Source organism: Ctenopharyngodon idella, chromosome 22, assembly GCF_019924925.1.
Source record: "Ctenopharyngodon idella isolate HZGC_01 chromosome 22, HZGC01, whole genome shotgun sequence".
Taxonomy (NCBI): Eukaryota; Metazoa; Chordata; class Actinopteri; order Cypriniformes; family Xenocyprididae; genus Ctenopharyngodon; species Ctenopharyngodon idella.
The window spans coordinates 18,457,950-18,478,659 of NC_067241.1; the positions used below are offsets into that span (position 1 = coordinate 18,457,950).

General features: G+C 37.0%; 1 protein-coding gene across 3 annotated transcripts in view; it reads right to left on the bottom strand.

Moving 5' to 3' along the window:
- Positions 1–20,710, bottom strand: part of dip2ba (disco-interacting protein 2 homolog Ba) — a 57,564-nt gene that overhangs the window by 15,432 nt on the left and 21,422 nt on the right. For all 3 annotated transcript variants that reach the window (XR_007927425.1, XM_051879591.1, XM_051879592.1), the window contains exons 2-10: positions 7,558–7,629; positions 6,051–6,188; positions 4,403–4,528; positions 3,711–3,950; positions 3,281–3,430; positions 1,176–1,295; positions 591–788; positions 277–368; positions 76–186 (exon numbers count right to left, since the gene is read on the bottom strand). Coding sequence is in view for 2 of the 3 variants with exons in the window: in XM_051879591.1 (XP_051735551.1) it covers positions 76–186; positions 277–368; positions 591–788; positions 1,176–1,295; positions 3,281–3,430; positions 3,711–3,950; positions 4,403–4,528; positions 6,051–6,188; positions 7,558–7,629 (1,247 nt within the window). In the remaining variant the exon portion in view is untranslated. The remainder of the gene's footprint in view (positions 1–75; positions 187–276; positions 369–590; positions 789–1,175; positions 1,296–3,280; positions 3,431–3,710; positions 3,951–4,402; positions 4,529–6,050; positions 6,189–7,557; positions 7,630–20,710) is intronic.

A 20,710-nucleotide genomic window follows, 5' to 3' on the forward strand; every position in this document is an offset into this window, starting at 1 on the left:
AGATGAACAACTGTAAACATTTTAACAAGCTAATGTCATGTTTTAGGGGTTCTTCTACTTGATCTTCTCTCATACCTTCCGAGATAAAGGCACCTCTATGGGGACAGGAATGACCTCAGCGAGAAGGCACCCATAAAAGGCCACCCAGAACATCCCAGGGTCACTGTTGGGATAAACTAATGCCACCTAAAGGGAGAAATATGGAGAATAAGAAATAGCCTCGAGCTGAGAGCAGTATGTGATTGCAGTGTGCCAAGCGCCATGCTGAAAACTTACTCTATCTCCAGGCTTCAGAACTGGTTCATTTTTGGTGCCAAGTTTGTTTAACAGCGTGTACGCCAACTTCAGACTGCGACTCCACAGTTTACCTACAGGGATCAAGGGGTGACGTGACATTATTAAAGACAGGATATATTAAAAGAAATCTTCAAAAATGTTCTCCATCTGTGTTGCACTGAAAAAATAATAGTATATAGGTTTGGATTGACATGAGGGTGAGTAAATAATTATATAATTTTAATTTCTGGGTGAACTATCCCATTAAAACATTGGAAAACCGCTTGACCAATCCAAACAGTATGACATCTCACCATAGGTGAGGGTGTAGAGCGGTTTGCCGGTGATGTCCAAGACAGTGAGAGCTGGGCTCTTGGCCTGTGTGGCTCCCCAACGTGCCAGTGCCGCCTGCAGAGCTGGAGGCCAGTTACTGACCACCCCTAACGGCTCCCCCTTCACTGGAATCATCTGTCGGCCCTCTGGCCTGGGTGTGTTGGGATCTGGCTGTGGAACTGCAAGCGGAGAAGATAGTTAGAGGGGTTCAATGATGCCACATCAAAAATCTAATATGTTCCTGGAAATAAACAAAAGAAATATTATGATGTAAAATGAAAAAGAAATATTTACTATTCTGCACCAATTTTAGGTTACTATTAAGGTAAATTTATGACATGTTTGTAAAGATGGTTGGATTTTTTTGCATTGAAGCACAAGGATCATTTTCAAATCACTCAAAGACATTCTGAAATTTATGTTAATTTTTAAATTGATTTTTTTTTTTTTTTCACTCAAATTGCTATTATAATTTGTAACAAAAATGTTTAGAAGCAAAATAAAAGCTTTTCCATATATGATAAAATATATATCCCAATAAAATGGCATCAAAAATAGCTTCATACTTTCCACAATTTCTTCAGAGTCATCCAGGAAGAACTCGCTGAGCGGAGGCCGCTTGGGTCTCTTCAACGTGTTGAGCAGCTGCTGTATTTTGGTGGAGACACGACTGTGTGCTGGAACACCTGTTGACAGAGATATTCTCATTCACCTGTTCAGATCACAGGAATATGAGCTGGTCAAAGGACACCAGATGGAACAGACAGAGCCAAAGCAAATATAGATGATTCAATCAGGAACAGGTTTGTCACAACACAGAAAACAACAACAAGCTGGAATAACACACAGAATCATACAGGATCAATTTGGGAGGACAAAACCACTGGGTGTCACTGCACAGCACCAAACACCTACCTTTTCCTGCAGTCAGATGGCATCACGACAAAGGAGGAAGCAAAACTTGTTAGCCGAAACATGACGACAACTACTTTAATTTATTATCGCTCTAAAAAAAAGACATGCTTATTTGGGAAGTGAATAGCGCTAGTGTTGAACCAGGCATCACTTTGAACCCGCTCAGAACAGTATGGTGCTGGAAGTGAAAAAGCCCTTCAAATCAATGAACTTACATTATTTCTACAATTGTATTTGATTACTGGATAATGATTTTACTTAAAATAGTCTTGCAAACAAAATATTTAAAATATGTAATAGCTAACTAGAATGATTTATATTTAACAAAATTTTTATGGATTTTCAAGATATTTGAAGCTACTAATTTCCCTTTTGTTGGCCTGGAAACAACACATCTTAAAATTCCAGGTTTTCCCATGTCAGTGGGCATCCTGAATTACTGTTATGGAAATGTGGCAACTGTGCCAAAAAAAAAAAAAAACTTTTTCCCGTTCAGTAACTATTTTCATTGAAGAACATACAGTCCTTAAAGGTGCAATATGTAAGATTTTCTGTCCGCTAGAGGCCTATTCAAAACAAAGGCGTAGCTTGATGACGCCAAGTTTGAGTGCGGAATCTTGGGACATGTGGTCTTCACCTCACAGCCGGTGCAAAATAATAGGGATAGGACTCGGACAGAAATCATGTTCATGGATGCGATTATTAACGTTACTGTAGTCTGAAGCAGAGCAGGACCGAGTGTTGTGGGAGCTGAACGAGGCCGCTGGAGCGATTGAGCAACACACGCCTCACGAGCAGCAGGACTTTTATTATGCCACAGTCGCCGGCGCTGCTTCCGCTTTTCCGGTCATGAGTATGAGGTAACACAGCTCTGTTTATCATATTAGATACATTTGAGCGTGTTGAAAATGATGTTATAACGTTACTCTGTGCGTTCACTCGGCGGCGGCTGTGAGACACTGTTACACACTGCAGTAAGATAGATCGATTTTAGATTATCATATTAAATGCTGGATGGCTTGTGTTGATAAATGGCATGAAATTCATTTTAAATCGGATTGTATGATGGAGAAAATACTGTATTACTGTTACTAAAAATAAAGCTGCATCTGATTATGCTATGTTAGCTACTTCACAAAATAGTGTTTTTCTCTGAGGCATGGTAAAACATGGTACTCGCAAAAAAATCAAGAAAATTAGATTTAAACAATAAGACTAAACGTGTTGAGCTATATAACAATAATTAGTTTTCTGTCTATAAATAAATCAAAACAGTTGTTCCCTTGTCTATTAAAACATGTAAATATTAAAGCGTCTTTGGTGTTTCCATGGTTTCTACAAAATAAACCGGAAACCGAGGGTAACGCAGGTATGACGCAATTGACAGGCGACTCCTCACACGTCCCGGAGCCTTGGTTAAAATTGCAATTTTCTCACGATTTACAAATAGTTGCAAACATTTGGGATATTGTAAGTACTCAAGTGAACAAAATATATAACACTGGCCTAGTGGTTTTTGGATATTTTACTACAAAATTCTTACATATTGCACCTTTAACTTCTGGAATCACAAAATGTGTCATGTGATTTATCAATACACCCAGTTTCTGTTAGTAAAAAAAAAAGCAGCTCTTTCAATATTAGCAGAAATACCAAAAATATCCTGGTATATTGGCACAATAGCTTTCGAGTTGATAACCACTTGATTTTGTTTAAGGTCCCTGCGTATAAGAGCTGTGTGTGATGTTGTCCGTACCGCCGGCAGTGTCCATCATGCTGGAGCGGCTCTGGCCACGGCTCATGCCCTTCACTACAATGTTGGGTGGCAGGTCCGCTCTGGAGTTCCTGTCCTGAGGCACTGTGGACGGCACTGTGGATGTGACGTCAGGAGGAACGCTGCTGCTCTCTGCAGTGAAGACACATAACAGCACAGTGATTCATCCCGTGAACCCGTACACATGCTCAATATGAAACAAAACTGAACAAACAGGTTTAAAAAGTCAATATCAACACTGACTGATTTGGAAATTAAGATTTGCATTGCTTTGCCGTGCCCTGAACAGGTCACTGGAAGTCAAATGGTGCTTACGTAAGTGTCAGACCTATAAAACTGAAGCTGTATCAGTGGTTGTCTATGATTCAGCACCTGAACATGTGTGTTCGTGTGACTCATTATCTTGCGGTACCTATGCGGGTGTGTGCCAGCACATCGGCGAGCATGCTGGTCTGCCCCTGGCTGTGGTTGTGGTTGTGAGTTTTGCCGTCTCCATGGGAGAGGGTGGAGGAGGCAGAGGAGGAGGTGGAGGAGCCCTGGACAGAGCGGTTGATCCAATACTCGGGACTCTGGAGATTCTGAGCCAGCATTGCACTGATTGCAGCCTGACGCCTGCGCAGAGAGCCCTCGTCCTCTGATGCCGATGATGTATCTGTGGCCACACACATATAACATCAGTTAAAGCAGCTATTAATGCTCAGAAATAAAACAAAATGCTTACAGATCAAGACCGCAAAAGGCAGACACAAATAAATTATGAATCTGATCAGATGTATTAGCAGTCATATTAAAAATGTGGTTACAGTGCAAAACACATTTTAATATACAACAGATGGAATTTTCTGACATATGCTTCAAATATCATCTTGATCAAACCTAAGTTTGACTGCTAAAATAAAACACTGCTAATGGCCAGTAATGATCATATTGGTCATAAATTAATACATTCTAAAATATCACTAGAGAATATATTATTATTTTCTCGTATGAAGGCCAGGGTGTGCCCTAAAGGTTCGGGTGTGCCTGTATTTTCCAAGACCCTGCTGGTCAGTGAGATCTGGACAGAAGGAGAAGCAGAAGGCTTGTGGGCGATGCAGGACCCACCGGGAGGAGTGCAGTCTTCCGCAGGAGACTGGGCGAAGGCTGAGCGACGCTTAGTGGGCATGGGAAGGGCCATTTTCTCCTCTTTGTGCCTGGCCAGAGCTGCCTGCACAGCCTCTGTGTGGATATCTAGCAGACGGACACAAAGAACGATGAGAAGAAGAGAATGAAGAGTACAGAAAGACAAACAAAGAGAATAACAAATCACACAACAGCACATGACAAGAGGCAGATGAGACAGCCAACAATGTCACCAAACAGTGACTGACTCACGTAAAGACAGAGAATTGTCTCTCTGTGGTGACAAACACATTACAGAGCTGTGTGTTCACATTTAGGTGTTTAGTAGCACCATGTACAACTACGTAATCAGGGGAGAAAAAGAATCTGATGGCCTTTCATAAATTGCTTACAATATCACTCATTTACAACCAATATATACATGACAAAAATGGTTTTAAGCAGCACATTGTTTTTAACATTTATAAATAATAAGGAATGTTTCTTGAGCATCAAATCATCATATCAGAATGATTTCTGAAGGATCATGTGACACTGAAGACTGGAGTAATGATGCTGAAAATTCAGCTTTGATCACAAAAATACATTATATTTTAAAATATATACACACTACCAGTCAAAAGTTTGGAAACATTACTATTTTTAATGTTTTTGAACGAAGTCTCTTATGCTCATTAAGGCTGCATTTATTTCATAATAAATACAGAAAAAACAATAATATTGTGAAATATTATTACAATTTAAAATTATGGTTTTCTATTTTAATATACTTTAAAATATAATTTATTCCTGTGATCAAAGCTGAATTTACTCCAGTCTTCAGTGTCACATGATCCTTCAGAAATCATTGTAATATGATGATTTATTATCAATGTTGGAAACAGTTGTGCTGCTTAATATTATTTTATAACCTGTGATACTTTTTCAGGATTCTTTGATGGAAAAAAAAAGTTTAAAAATATCAGCATTTATTTAAAATAGAAATCAATATACACTACCGTTCAAAAGTTTGGGGTCAGTAATTTTTTTTCTTTTTTTTTTTTTGAAAGAAATTAATACTTTTATTCAGCACGGATGTGTTAAATTGATAAAAAGTGATAGTAAAGATTCATATTGTTAGAAAAGATTTATATTTTGAATAAATGCTGTTCTTTTGAACCTTTTATTCATCAATGAATCCTGAAAAAAGTATCACAGGTTATAAAATAATATTAAGCAGCACAACTGTTTCCAACATTGATAATAACTGAGTATCAAATCATCATATTAGAATTATTTCTGAAGGATCATGTGACACTGAAGACTGGAGTAAATTCAGCTTTGATCACAGAAATAAATTATATTTTAAAGTATATTAAAATAGAAAACCATAATTTTAAATTGTAATAATGTTTCACAATATTATTGTTTTTTCTGTATTTATTATGAAATAAATGCAGCCTTAATGAGCATAAGAGACTCAAAAACATTAAAAATAGTAATGTTTCCAAACTTTTGACTGGTAGTGTATAAAAAAAGAAAACCGTTCATTTAAATTTTAATAATATTTCACAATATTCCTTCAACAATCATTTTATCGACCCCAAACCTTTGAATAGTAATGTACACTGGTAAAACATAGTTTCCTTACCAGACCGGTAGCGGTCATCCCGCGTTCCTCCGCTGCGGTGAGCTCGGTGTTGCCGTGGGGCAGCAATAGGCACGGCATTAGGGGTAGGAGCGGGGTCTGAAGAATGGCCTGGGGTCAACTTAATACTCACGCCCACATCTATAAAGATCACAGCTCATAAATATACACAGACAACATCAACAACATAAGGTACATTTTCAGAAAGTGCAAAGTCTCTGGTCTGTCTCCATATTATATGGACAAATATTAAAGGGATAATCCACCCAAAAATGAAGTGCATTATAAGTCTTCTGAAACCATACCATATATTTTAGTTTGAGGAACTTTAATATTCACTGATAATCATACCCTTAATGAGCTGATTTGTTAAAAACATGTTTGTTTGTTTTTTCCACAGAAGAAACGTCACGAAGGTGAGTAAATGACAAACATCATTTTTGGGCAAACTAACCCCTTAACCCATTAACGTATTAGGTATAACATGTTTATGCTATATATATACAGTCTGAGGATGGGTCGACCTGACAGAAGCAACACAGACAGGGCAGAATCAGACAGCAGGGGGTGAACTTTAACTACAAAGCATTGAAATGACACCTTTGAAGACAAAATGGCACATTTGATTGGAGGTTTCAAATAAGAACGTAACTACGCAACAAATGTGTCTTAGACCTGTCTCTGCTGTGTCTGAAGGCCAGACCTACTGTGTAAACAATGTGCCCCTGCAATTCAGTGTGTAATGGTTCTTTAATAGAATGTAACTATGGAACAAGGAAGTCAGTGTTGAGGTCACTAAACTATCAAAACCCACCAATATAGTCAACTCACCTGTTTCAGTTCCTCTTTCATGACTGGCAGGGGGCTGCTGCTTACAGGAAGCCTATGTATATATATGTGTGTGTGTGTGTGTGTGTGTGTGTGTGTGTGTGTGTGTGTGTGTGTGTGTGTGTGCGTGCATGTGTGTGTGTGCGTGGACATTAACAGGCTGGAAAGAGCCTGAGAAGGGCAATGTCTGTGAGCTGACTGATGGCACACTTGGAAAATATTGAATTACTCAAAGTTTCCAGATAAGAAGATGGTTTACTAATGGTTGCTTTGACCGCAAGACTATTTCAAGTGTCCATTTTTTTAAAGTGCGTTCTCTTAATGAAGGGACTGACGCCTCCAGCAGGTGGAGTTCTACTTATCACCACTAGGATGCAGCATGGAGCCACACATTTGCAAACAATTCAGAAGAAGAAAAAACAAAATCTCAGAAACATCATTTATGCAACTAGTGCAACATAATTAACACAGTGTGGCACACTTCTACATCATTTCCTTTAGCTGGATTTGTTTTCCACAGCAGTAACATAAAAACACCTTTATATCAAAAAGCAAACTGTAGAAAATCATTTAATCGACTCAGATCAGTGTGATGATGGCATTGTTTGGCATGCAAAAGAAAAGAAGAAACAGACAGGAGGAGGGAAATTATCAGACAGGAAGTCTGTGTGGTGAGTCTTACTTTGGGTCTGTGGTACGAACGGGGCCAGAAGTTTAGCTCGTTTCTTTTCATAGCCTTTCTGCGTGATGTCACCTGTAAGAGCGCAAAACACAAGGTACAAATATTTAAATATCTATTTAAGATGTGATCACATGTCTATAACCACAAACTGAGCTTGTCTGTGTGACAGCTGGTGAACACACAATACGCACAACAACAAGTTTCTCTCTGTGTATTTCATAATTACAGGTTATTGCTAAAGTGAAGCATCCCAACTATTGCTCATACTCATGTTCAACTTAGCTTCTGTTTTCTGTGGAACACTAAAAAAAGAAATGTGAAATGAAGGAGTCGATGTGTCAAGAGGAGTGGGTCAATCAATCTCCAAAATGGCAAAACAGCACCATAAAAGCAACATGTAATTATTTTAATATTTTAAATTAGTTTTTTTTTTATTTTAGTAGTATTTTAATAATATTTATTAATATTTTAAATTAGCATTAATTTTTTTATATTTTCAGATTCAGTTTGAGTAATTTTGTTTATTTTCAGCTGTTTATTTTGTGTTTGGGTTTTAGTAATTTTGTTATGTGCTTTTGTCATTTTTTATTAGCTTTTGGTTTTTTATTTGTATTTAGCTTTAATTTATTTTTCAGTTTTGGTAATTTAGTACTTTTATTTCAGTTAGTTTCATGTATTATTTGTTTTATTTTATTTTCGTTTCAATTAACAAAAACGATTTATAACAGTTTTAGTTAACCGTAACACTACATAAGACAATAAGCTGGGCGGTATGACAATATATATTTGTGAATACGGTATAAAGCGTCTATCATTAGAGATTTTATTTTGCGCTATGTAAATACATTCACATAGCACAGTAGTAACACTCTCAGGGCCTGTTTACAGCTGGTCACTTCATGAGTTTTTAATGGTCAGATAGCTATCTGATTTATCAAAGCAATTCCATTTACACTTGGCCACATAAATGTGTCTATACGATGTGTTGCAGTAGCGCCATCATATAGACTACAACACGCTCTCAAACGTTTATTTTTTAGCATTTTTGGGAGGAGTAAAATTTACATGTGTGGTTTCAACAACCAGATGCATTTAGACTTCTTCAGTTTTGACTGGAATGCGTCCCAGACCTCCTCCTGAAGTGGTTTGAGCGATCGCATTTAAATCGGTCTCATTTAGACCTGGTCTTTTCACGATCGGATAGCTATCAGATCAGAGAAAACTCACAAAGTGACCAGGTGTAAACAGCATGCGATCACGAATTCAGTTCTCTTTTGAGTCTTATCGCGCTTGAATGGTCAGATAGATGCACAATAATGTCAAAATGTAGCCGGTTATGATTTAAAATAAATTTGAATGGATGTGGACAATATGTCTTTAAGTCTGTTCCTCACATAAAACACCAGCTTCAGAAGTGCTGGAATATAATCATATTGAAACCTTTACGGTTCTTTTGAGTCATTTTGGAGTTATGACAGCCCAGATCCCCATTTGCTTTCAGTGGCCAGCACATTCTCAACATTTCTCCTTGAAAAGTCATAAGGTTTGAAACAGTGTGTAAATAATGACACAATTTGTGGGCTAACGGCTCCATAAAATTAAGGAAAAACAAACAGAACATGCAAAAAAAACAGAAGGCTGGCCATGTGAGTCACAATCACATGGATCACCTCCATCCAGTTCAGTTTCTCGTTTCTCTTAAAGCAGTTTTTGCCAAGCCTGTTGTGGGTAAAGTCCACCCATCAAACCCACACGAAACACCTTCTCTCACACACGTCTCCCCTAATCTGTGGCAAACAAGTAGCTCCTGAACTCCAGCGACACACGGCTGGATGAGGTTCACACATCGTGGCCTGTAGAGAGTTTGAGGCAACACCCGTTACACATCCAAAACTGGAGCTAAACAAAACTATCAGTGACAGATCTGCTGACAACCGCCATTTTTCCAGAATATACAACCAGGCTCCTGGTACTTTTCTAAACCAGATCTGGTCTGTCTAGAAGACTGCTGTCAGCTTCAGGTGATAAGATTACACACAATGGTGTTTATGCTGAAAAAAAAAATCAACATGCAACATGTCAGCATGAACTCCGCAGACAAAGGAAGTGAAAAGGAGGCAGGTCAGAGGGGCCAAGTGGGCCAGTTCTGCTATGAGAAGAGAGGAAAAAAAAAAAGAAAGCAAGCAGAAGAGAGAGAACAGTGAGGCACAAAGACAGAGAGAGAGAGAGAGAGAGAGAGAGAGAGAGAGAGAGAGAGAGAGAGAGAGAGAGAGAGAGAGAGAGAGAGAGAGAGAGAGAGAGAGAGAGAGAGAGAGAGAGAGAGAGATATGCCTCTCTCTGTGGTTGTATGAGAAGGGACGGGCCGCGCTGAGCGCAGACTTCATGCCTGGTTACTCTCTCTGCTTAAGAATGTGGCCTAGAAACACAACAGCCCTTTCCTGCCCCCTCTGCTTAGTGTGCGACAGCTCACTCACACACAAAGACACAATACCTTATTTAAAACCTCTTAAAGCAGAACAATTTTGATCATCATGAGTTTAAATTTAGATTTGTTGTTTATTGTTACATTTTCTGAAGAAAAAAATATATATTTTTGACGCTCATGGCTGCCAGACTGTGTTACAGTGGTGTTCTAGGTAGACGTCAGGGTGTTGGTATGTGGTTGCTATAGTGTTAAAGGGTTCGTTCACCCAAAAATGAAAATAATGTCATTAATTACTCACCCTCATGTCGTTCCACACCCGTAAGACCTTCATTAATCTTTGGAACACAAATTAAGATATTTTTGATGAAAAATAGGGTATATAATTCACACATAGGCAACAATGTCATTTGACATCCAGAAAGGAAGTTGAAAACATGGTTAAAACAGTCATGTGACTGCAGTGGTTCAACCTTAATGTTATGAAGAGACGAGAATACTTTTTGTGTGCAAAAACAAAACAAAAATAATGACTTTATTCAACAATTTGAACCATTTGTAGTGAAGGCTTCCTTGTTTACGTCCGAACACCAACTCAGTATTGGCCAAAGCTAAACATGTGAGCAGCACGACGCATGCATGTGATGCTGACACAGAAACCAGCCAATAATGAGCCGGCATTCGGACATAAACAAGGAAGCCTTCACTACGTATGACAACGGTTCAAATTGTTGAATAAAGTCATTATTTTTGGTTTGTTTTTGCGCACAAAAAGTATTCTCGTCTCTTCATAACATTAAGGTTGAACCACTGCAGTCACATGACTGTTTTAACCATGTTTTCAACTTCCTTTCTGGATGTCAAATGACATTGTTGCCTATGTGTGAATCAGATACCCTCGGATTTCATCAAAAATATCTTAATTTGTGTGCTGAAGATGAACGAAGGTCTTACAGGTGTGGAACGACATGAGGGTGAGTAATAAATGACAAATTTCATTTTTTGTTTGAACTAACCCTTTAATAGGGTGTTCTGGAGAGTTGCTGTGGTGTTCTAGGTAGTTGCCAGGGTGTTACTATGTGGTTGCAATGGTGTAAATAGGGTGTTCTGGAGAGCTTCCAGGGTGGTGATATGGCATTCCAGGTAGTTGCTAAGATGTTCTAGGTAGTTGGTGTTGCAATAGTGTTAATAGGGTATTCTGGAGAGTTTCCAGGGAGTTGCCAACGTGGTCTAATTAGTTGCTAGGGCATTATGTGAATGCTGTGGTGTTAATAGTGTGTTTTGGGCGGTGCTTACTGGCACCAAGTCCAGATATGGCTTGAGTTGAGTCGTTCCTTCAATTCTTCAAATTAAAGGGATAGTTAATGGAAAAATGTAAATCCTGTCATCATTTACTCACCGTCATGTTGTTCTAAACCTGTATGACACTTTTCTTTTGTTGAACACAACATAAGATATTTTGAAGAACTATTTTTGTTCGTAAAATGCAAGGGAATGGGGTCCAAAACAACATTTTTTTTAAAGTATAGGGTAAACGTACCTATTAAGCTCGCCAAAATCTATATTGAGACATTTTTAGTGCACAGGATATTGATTTCAGTACAAGAAGTTATGTTAAAATAAAATATTAATCTCTGACACAATATTTAATTTTATTTTAAATGACAAAAGCATTATAATTAAGATGTACATCATTAAATGTACATACATTTGTACCCTTTAAGCACACCCCTGTTGCCTTTAAGCTCACAACATGTTTTATTAAAAATTCTTGTTTATTTTAAACAACCTTTTAAAAGAATTGAATTTTTTTTATTTGAAGGTACAGAGTCAATCACAAGGCCTTTATTAACCCCCGGAGCCGTGTGGATCTCTTTTATGACGGATGGTTGCACTTTTTTGGGCTTCAAAAACTCATCCTCCATTTACTGTCATTATAAAGCGTGGAAGAGCCAGGACATTATTTATTATGACACCGATTGTATTTGTCTGAAAGAAGAAAGTCGTATACACCTAGGATAGCTTGATGGTGAGTAAATCATGGGGTAATTTTTACTTTTGGGTGAACTATCCCTTTAAGGTTGTGAAAATAAGTTATTAATCATTTTATAAAGGTTAACTTAAAGTGACAACCATCAGTTAATATTTAAAGTCTGTTTATGAAGTATTTACATAGACGTTTAATGTGGATGATCTTAAAGGGAGCACACTGAGATTAAATTGGAGCAGCAACAATTTTTAATTAATAAATATTACATTCAATTTAAAGGACACGATTTTGATAAATAATCTAGGTCATATATTAAGTTTATGCATATTTTAATATGAACAACTATTATAGACAATATCTATGAAATTATACTTTTTCTTATTGATGTCACACTGAAGCTGTGTGATTTTCACAGTAGTGCACCCTTTAACAATGACAATAATATGAAGTCTTTAAAACTTGCAGCAGTTTAAAACCACAGACCATCAATATACTGTAAATGTATAATATTATGGATTTAAAAGTACAAGCCAGTAATGCCTGAAAGTAATATATTAGTGTAGCAAACAATCTTACACAGCTAGTAGGCTAACTATGTTCTGTAGCATCTGCACTATGTTATGCTTTGGATCAAACTGTAATTATTTTCTACATGCAGATTCCAGGTTATAATATGCAAAAGCCTAAACATTAATCTCTTAATTTTGCAGTAAGTATTTATAACTACCCCCCAAAAAAGGCTTAACCACCTTAAAAATGCACATTTATGTGGCTCCTCTTTTGGTGAAAGTTTTCAGACAGCTTTCAAAATGGCCGCCAGACAGTGTGAACACATGGACACCCAAATCTCAGTGTGCAATGTTCTGATTTTCTTGAAATTACAGGAGGTTTGTAGTAACAAACACATCAACTGGTTAAGACATCAAATAGGATAATACATTATTTTTTCTTTTTATAATCTGAGCTCAAAGATGGCAGTGTGCTTAATGGGTACTTGAGCTTAATAGGTACGTTTACCCTATTTTGTGTTCTACAGATGAACAAAACTCATACAGGTTTGAAACAACATGACGTGGAGTGATTACAACTCAATGCAGGATGGTTTACATGCCAAAATATAATACTTAGGTTTAGGAATTTGATCAAATCCCTAACCCTAATTACAGCAACAATAATAGGGATGCTAGTCTTAGCAAACATCACTAATAAACAGCTCAAGCTAACAACACTGCACACACACACACACACACGCGTGTGAGAGCGTAAAGCTGCTTTTTGCATGCAGGCAGCGTGCTGGGCATATGGAGGAATGGCTGACTGGAGTCTCATTGTGTGTGTGGGTGATGTGGGAGACTGATGTAATGCTGGGAGGGCAGCTGGGTCACACACACACACAGAGCAGGGTCTGTGCTCGAACAACAACAGGTCCGCACAAACTGGCAGTGCCACTCCAGCACTGAGGGAGCTTTGTGCCCACTTGCTCTCCTCTAAAGAGCTATTCTTTCCCTCCCTTTCTCACTTCCTTTCATCTGTTTGTCTACACGTACCTGTCTACTTAAGCATTAAGGAATCATGTCTGCGTGTCACTGATCGGCTGACAAACTCAAGAAAGTAGAAACTTTGGTCAGTTGTGACGGCTGTGATGTCTCATACAAGTGTGTGTGTAAGGGTCAGCGCACAGGATATGAACATTACCCCACCCAGCGTGGCCTGCCAAAACTGGTCCCAGTGTATTCATGGGGAGGAATGTGCTGATTGGATGATGACCGGGGCCAACTGGCTAGCAGAAAGGCAACATTGGCCAAAAGGGATAGCTAGCCAGTTCCCTTCAGGACTCAAAACAGGCTTCACACTGAACGGACACACAAGCGCACCGTGAGGGGCTCTGATGTGCGTGTTTCTACAAATACCTGTTTAACATCCATGGTGTTATCTGTGTCAGTGTGTCAGCGCTTGAATTTACCCTACAAGCCTGTCAGGATCTGTGTGTGTGAGTGTGTTTACCATACACAAGGCTCAGGCAGAGCCAGTAGCAGAGGAAATGATAAGCTTGTGGGGCTTCCTGCTCCATCGGGCCCCAGGGTGACTGGAAAAACCCATGAGCACAAGGGAGGAAGTCTCACACACACACACACACACACATTCACACACACACACACACACACACACACACACACATCACACACAAGAAAGTGAGGGCAAAAACAAAGAACCCGACTAAGAGGGTGCTGAATACCCCACCACAGGAGAGCGGTGTTTTTTTCTGTGGGTTGCTAGGCTTCAGCCTTCTGCGGTCTCTAAAATGAAGCGAACGGCCATGAGAAAGACAGGAATATAAATAACTTGCCTGATGATTTTTCATAAACTAGCCCATGTAAAACATAATTCCCATCAGCTAATGGCCCTCATTCCACAACAGTTAATCAGTTGCTGAGGTAATGTCCTCATTTAACTCCTACACCACCTAATAAACAAAGCTGGGCGGGTGAAGGTCAAGTCCAAACTAAACTGTAAAAAGATATTTTTGTAAGTTGTACATAAAACATAGTTTAATGAGGTGTTTTACAAGAAAATCCTATTTCAATCTTTCTACTTATTTTCATGTTTAATTTGTAATTATGTGAAATTTACTAGCAATTTCTAAACATTGTTTTCTAGTGTAGTGATAACTGAATTGTCATTGGATCTTTTTTCAATTTGAATAATTTGTAAAACACTGAACTGCAAAAAGGCACTCACAATGACCTGCAAAGATCTGCAATGAAAAAGTGACTGCAACTTGTTCGTTTTCAAAGAGAGCTGGCATCTGAGACGACAAACATCAAACAAATCCAATGGGAATTTGACAATTTTGAGCATTTTTACTTCATGTACATGAGCAGTGATGTGAAGTGGCGACTACCAATTGGAAACAGACAATTAGGGAAGTGAGTCTTTGGGTAGACATCAAATTGATTCGATTCACAATTCATAAGTCAAATTCAGAATGATTCAATATGACTGATTCACAATGAAATTGAATTTGATTTGATTAATGATTTATGTAAAAAAAAAATGCATTCTTTAAAATTGGAAAAAAATGTATCGCCTTTTCTTTCCTGCTGTGACAGATATCCAAGTGAAACAGCTTCTCAAACAAGAAAAAAAAAGTAAGGCGGGATGGGTTAAATAAACGTAAATATAGGCTACTTGGTATATAATGAAGAGTGCAATGTGCCGATAAACATTTTAGAGCGTGGTCAGGGCTCAACGCTAAGGATTTAAAAAAAAATGTAATCGCCCTGCCAAAATTTTCACTGTCTCCACAATATTTTTTTTTAAAAAAAGTAAAAGTAAAGAAAATGGGCCTATAAAATAAGCCTAGTTATTGTTTTTGTTGTTTTTGATACATGTGACCTTAATAAATAAGGTTATGACACCAAAATCTACTAGATTAACTTTAATTTTAAATATTGTTAGACAAGTAAACAGTAAGTAATAAAATAGGAACAAATAATAAGATTACAAGTAATAGCCCAAATAAATACAACTGAATAAACATAAATGAAATAAACGGTGCTTTTTAGGTTTTTACGTAGGCTTAAACAGGACATTTTCAGATACAGAAATTGTAATCTAATGTAAAACTATATAAATATAGATTAAACTTTATTAAAGTTTATCAGTCAAGAGCAGTTACAGATGCATAAATGTTTTGGAATGTTGAAAATTTAAAACGTTAAATACTGTTATTTGAAATACCCACCAGGAGGTGGCAGCAAATCCCTGTTAATGAGCGAGTCATTGAGATTCAACCGATTCATTCAAACGGCTGATTCATTCAGGAAGTGTTGCTCAGAGACGCAAAACAATTCTTTGTTTGGAACTATTTTCATTGGCGAAACAAGCGATTTGGTGTCTAAAATGTAAGTCACTTAATATAAACTTTTTTATTAAAGTGTATGTTGTATAAAATCAATATCACATTTGTAATCATGCTTATATTTGGATAAAAATGGCGCTCTTCGTGTAATACTAGTTAACTATATTAAATTATATAAATATAAAAGACATACAGGGGCAGTTTTGCCACTTATCCTTAATTCTGGTGCATTCTAAATGCATTTTAATAGATTAAATCACGCAGTGAAAGCATGCACTCGTCTAACCTACTAGACTACATCGCGTAGTAGTGTATGCGTGCACTCAATGTGTGTGTTTTTGTTTGGTTTTTGTAAAGTGAGGGACATACTCTATAATGTCAGATCGTTAAATCAACAACTGCGATATAGACGATATATATCGCACACCCTACAGCACTGGCCCAATCGGGCGAATGACAGTTCCGTCAACTGTCCCGAGCGTCGTTCACACTGGCCCTTATTGTCGAGCCCTGATAGTGTAAGTAAAAAAAACAATTGATGCATTTGAATCGGCAGGTTTTGTAATCAATGCATTGAGAAAACGAGTCAATTGTTACAACACTTGAGAAAATGGTGCTTACATGATTCGCCTCATGATGCACGACACTTGCCGACCTCCAGTGATTTAATTGCTGTCACCTTAAAGGGTTAGTTCACCCAAAAATGAAAATTTAATATCATTAATTACTCCCCCTCATGTCGTTCCACACCTGTAAGACCTTCAGTCGTCTTCGGAACACAAATTAAGATATTTTTGAATAAATTCGAAAGCTTTCTGACTGCAACGCAACTACCACTTTCAAGTCTGTAGTCACATGGACTATATTAACGATGTCTTTACAACCTTTCTGGGTAATTAATGACAGAATTTTCATTTTTGGGTGAACTAACCCTTTAAAGAGGGAATTTGAGTAGTAGGAGAGCAACATGTTGGAACCATAAACATATGTGAGGCAATCTATATAATTACATACATAATTAATGATAAACTGATGATAAACTGTTCTAATCCTCTAAATAAACATAATGATTAACTGCAAATTTTGTATATTTTACAACAAAATACCTGCAAAGGGATGTTTGGGAACACTTCTCAGTGACGACTCAAGTATTTGAACTGATTCTTTTGGAACTGGTTCACTGAAACAAGCAGGTCTTCCAAATAAAAGAAACCCTAAATGACTGTTCCCTACACTGAAAACACTCATCAGGACTCTGTATACAGTCCAACTGATTTAAGAGGCCTCTTTATAAACACCCTCAAAAGCTGTTTAACAGCCATTCAGTGCTACTCATAAAAACACAGCGCCAGAAGAAGAAGAAGAAGTGTCCTAAAGGCAGGAACACACTGCTGCATATTTAACTATGGCAACAATTGGGTCAAATTTAACTGCTGATCCATGTCACAGGGTGCAGGGGTCAGTCTGAAAGAATCAGCTGTTATTAAGGCAATGTGATGAGTCGGTGCGGATATTAACAGACTTAAAGGGCCCAGCTCGGCAGATGGAATGTGTGGAATTACACTTGTACACACGAACACCCACGTGCACACACTCAACACACTTTAAATCCATATTTCATCCATATGGTACAGGGTTTAGTGACAGACCCGTGTTGCCTGAACTTATTATTTTTTTAATTAACACTACGATCAGTGTTGTTATTTGTCATATGCAGGTTCATGTGAGGGGTTTGAAAGCAAATAAGTTGCAAGCTGAAAGCATGATATTGGTGAGTTTTGGTGGGGCAATATATTGTGTTTACATGCATGTTTGTTTATACAGAAATGAATTTCACAAACATTTTAGCCTATTCCGCTGCTTCTCATCAGTTGTCAGAAGGTAAAGCGATATCTTTGTCGTAGTATCCTTTCTGCGCTTAAGGGGATTGTCCATTACTGGTGTCATTGAATCAATGCCATTGATTTCTATTTCTATGAAGTGAAACATCAGCTTCAGCGTTGATCATCAATTGAGCCTTGTGACTCAAAAAAATGAACTTTCGCTGTTGTTAGTTTCACTCAAACCACCCTTGTTTACATTACTTAAAAAAACTCACGTAACTACATGAACGTAATTTAACTGCGTTGTTTCTACTAAAAATGAGTTTTGTCAGCTTAACTTAGTAAGCGTTTGTTCGGTCAACTTAACATTGCTGAGTGAAACGCATAAATTAATGTTGACATAACTAACTGTGCAGTGGATCCGTAGTTCCCAGCATGCTTTGCAAGGGACTGCATTAGGAGAGTAAAGTGTTATTTTATGTGTTGTTAGGGAAAGATGTTGTTAGTTTATGTTAGTGTTTAATGTTCAGTTATGTTGGACATTTAGAGGAGTTTCTGTAATGTTTTCAATCAGAGGCTCAATCATATAGCTCGTTTAGGATGGAATTTTTGCTCTCAATTCAATTGAGTTTGTTCAATTAGTTATATTTTGAGCGCATTTTGTAGAGAAACTAGTTCATTTAATTAGGTAAATTAAGTCAATAAATCTGTTCACCTTATTTAATAAACATTAAGTAAACTGCACATATTAATATTATGTAAGAGTGACATTCAAATGATTTGTATTTACTCAAAGAAATTTTGTCAGCTTTACTTGAATTTCTTTTGTTCATTCAACTAAATTGTTATTTGTACAAATTACTCAATATAGTTGCATGAAACTACTTGACACTTCTTTAAGTAAATCCAACAATTCATTTTTTTTGAGTGCAGTGCTGATACTTCTGAAATATCAGAACTTTTGAAAACTCTTATCCAGTCAAATTCAAGAATCAGCACTAACTGTTGGGCTTTTGCACAGCTAACTACAGTGGCGAGTTTTTAAGCAGGTGTAAGACAGGGTGTCTGGTGCTGACATCACTTCCTGCCAGTCCTCCCGACTATCTTCACCACCACCTCCGCACCACACGCAAACCGCCCGTCAGACAGTGCCTGCTGTTTCTCATTTAAAACCACTCTGCTCAACAGTGTGGACATCGAGGAGTCCGTAGCACTTAAAGGTAAAATGAGTGTGACGGTGCCGGGAATCAATCAATCCTAATTTTGTTTGTGTGTCTGCAGTTCAAAGACATGATTTGAATCAATTAAGAAGTAGGATTGCAGCAGGGATACACCATAAATTTCACCCTCAAATGTAGTGTTATGACACTAAACACAGTAATCTGTGATCACATGAGGGGGACAACCAACAAGGTGTTGATTGCAGTGGGTGATTTCCTGTTCTTCATGAATGGGCAACAATCTGGTCTGTAGCTTCTGGGGTGAGAAGAAGCTCCTCATGGAGCGTAAGAGCACTGATGGACAAAAAGACTAGAAAAATTAAGAAAATTACCAAGTGTCTTAAAACCAAGTAGCTTCCAACTTAGACTGCATAGGTTTGTTCGCTGTCTAAGTACATATCTCTCTAGGGTTTAATACAGTCAAAGTCTCTTTTAAATATAAATGTTAATCACTGAAGACTGTATTTTAGAAGACAAACACATTACGAGGAATGAGAGACTAGAAGAGAAAATAAACTGCTCTTATATTAAATGACTGTTTTTTGTTAACTTTTAAACCCTCATTTACAGATTATTTTTGTTTATGTTTAGTTTGATGACATTCAAATATTTCTTATTTTAATGTAAATTAAAACCTTGCACTACTCCGTGAACTAGCCTGTATTAAAAGAGTATATAGTACATAATCATAGTATTAATATAATAAACAATAAAATAAGCATTATTTCAATTATTTTTATATTACAAAATATTTAAATACATTATAATATTTTGTTATATTATTTAAATATAAAAAATACAGTATAAAATATAAATTTTATAATATAAATCTAATAATATAGTATAATATTAAATATTAATATGACCAATTTTGGATTTTATTAAATTATTAAATTATCAATTGTTAATTATTATATAGCATATTATCATAGTATAATACATATTATTATAAATAATAATAAGTTAAAATATAAATCTTATCTAATAATACAGTATAATACCAATATTAAATATTAATATAAAAATAAAAAAAATTCTAGGTTTGAAAAAAGCCTGATTGTGTGAACTAGTAACAATTAGTCTACGTGACTATTAAACTACAGGGTTAGTAAAACGCGGACGGAATCGCGGAATCCAGTCATAAAAACAGAATTTAGTATATAATGTCACGGAATGTCAAATTTTTGATTAATGAATAAAAAGCAGGTCAGTACACTTAAATCAAATTGCGATATAGACAAGTGTCCGTGAATATTAAACCACAAATAGACTATAATATTAAATATGAATCTTGCATGTCTGTGTGCCTCTGAAATGAATGACGCGAAAGCACGGTTTCATTTACCTCACACACACACACACACACACACACACGCGCGCACATGTAAGCACACACACTAAAGCACGTGCGACGCTCGTGATGTTTTCATCCTCTGTCGCCTCACTATTTGAATAAATGAACACGAAATTCATCTCCAGAGCCGCTCTGAAAGTCACTTCATCAGCATTTAATCGCTTCGTTTGAGAAAACTATCGTCATGAACAGAGAAACTCAAAGCTCTCGGCAACCCGTCAAAATAAAAGTCTGATTTAACTTGACAAAACATATTGGTGTTGTCCAGTAAAATTTAGATAAATTAATTTAAATTAATCTTTTAAAGGAATAACCTCAGTTTTTCTTCCATGTTTTAATTTTTACAGTAAAGCTCTGTTGTGCAGCACATTGTTTAACAAAAAAAAAGTTTAATTTCATGATTAAAAGATAAATTAAATGGTATGCGTCATTTGATTGCCGGAAAAATTAAAATACGGAACAGAATTTCTGAGAAAAAAAAA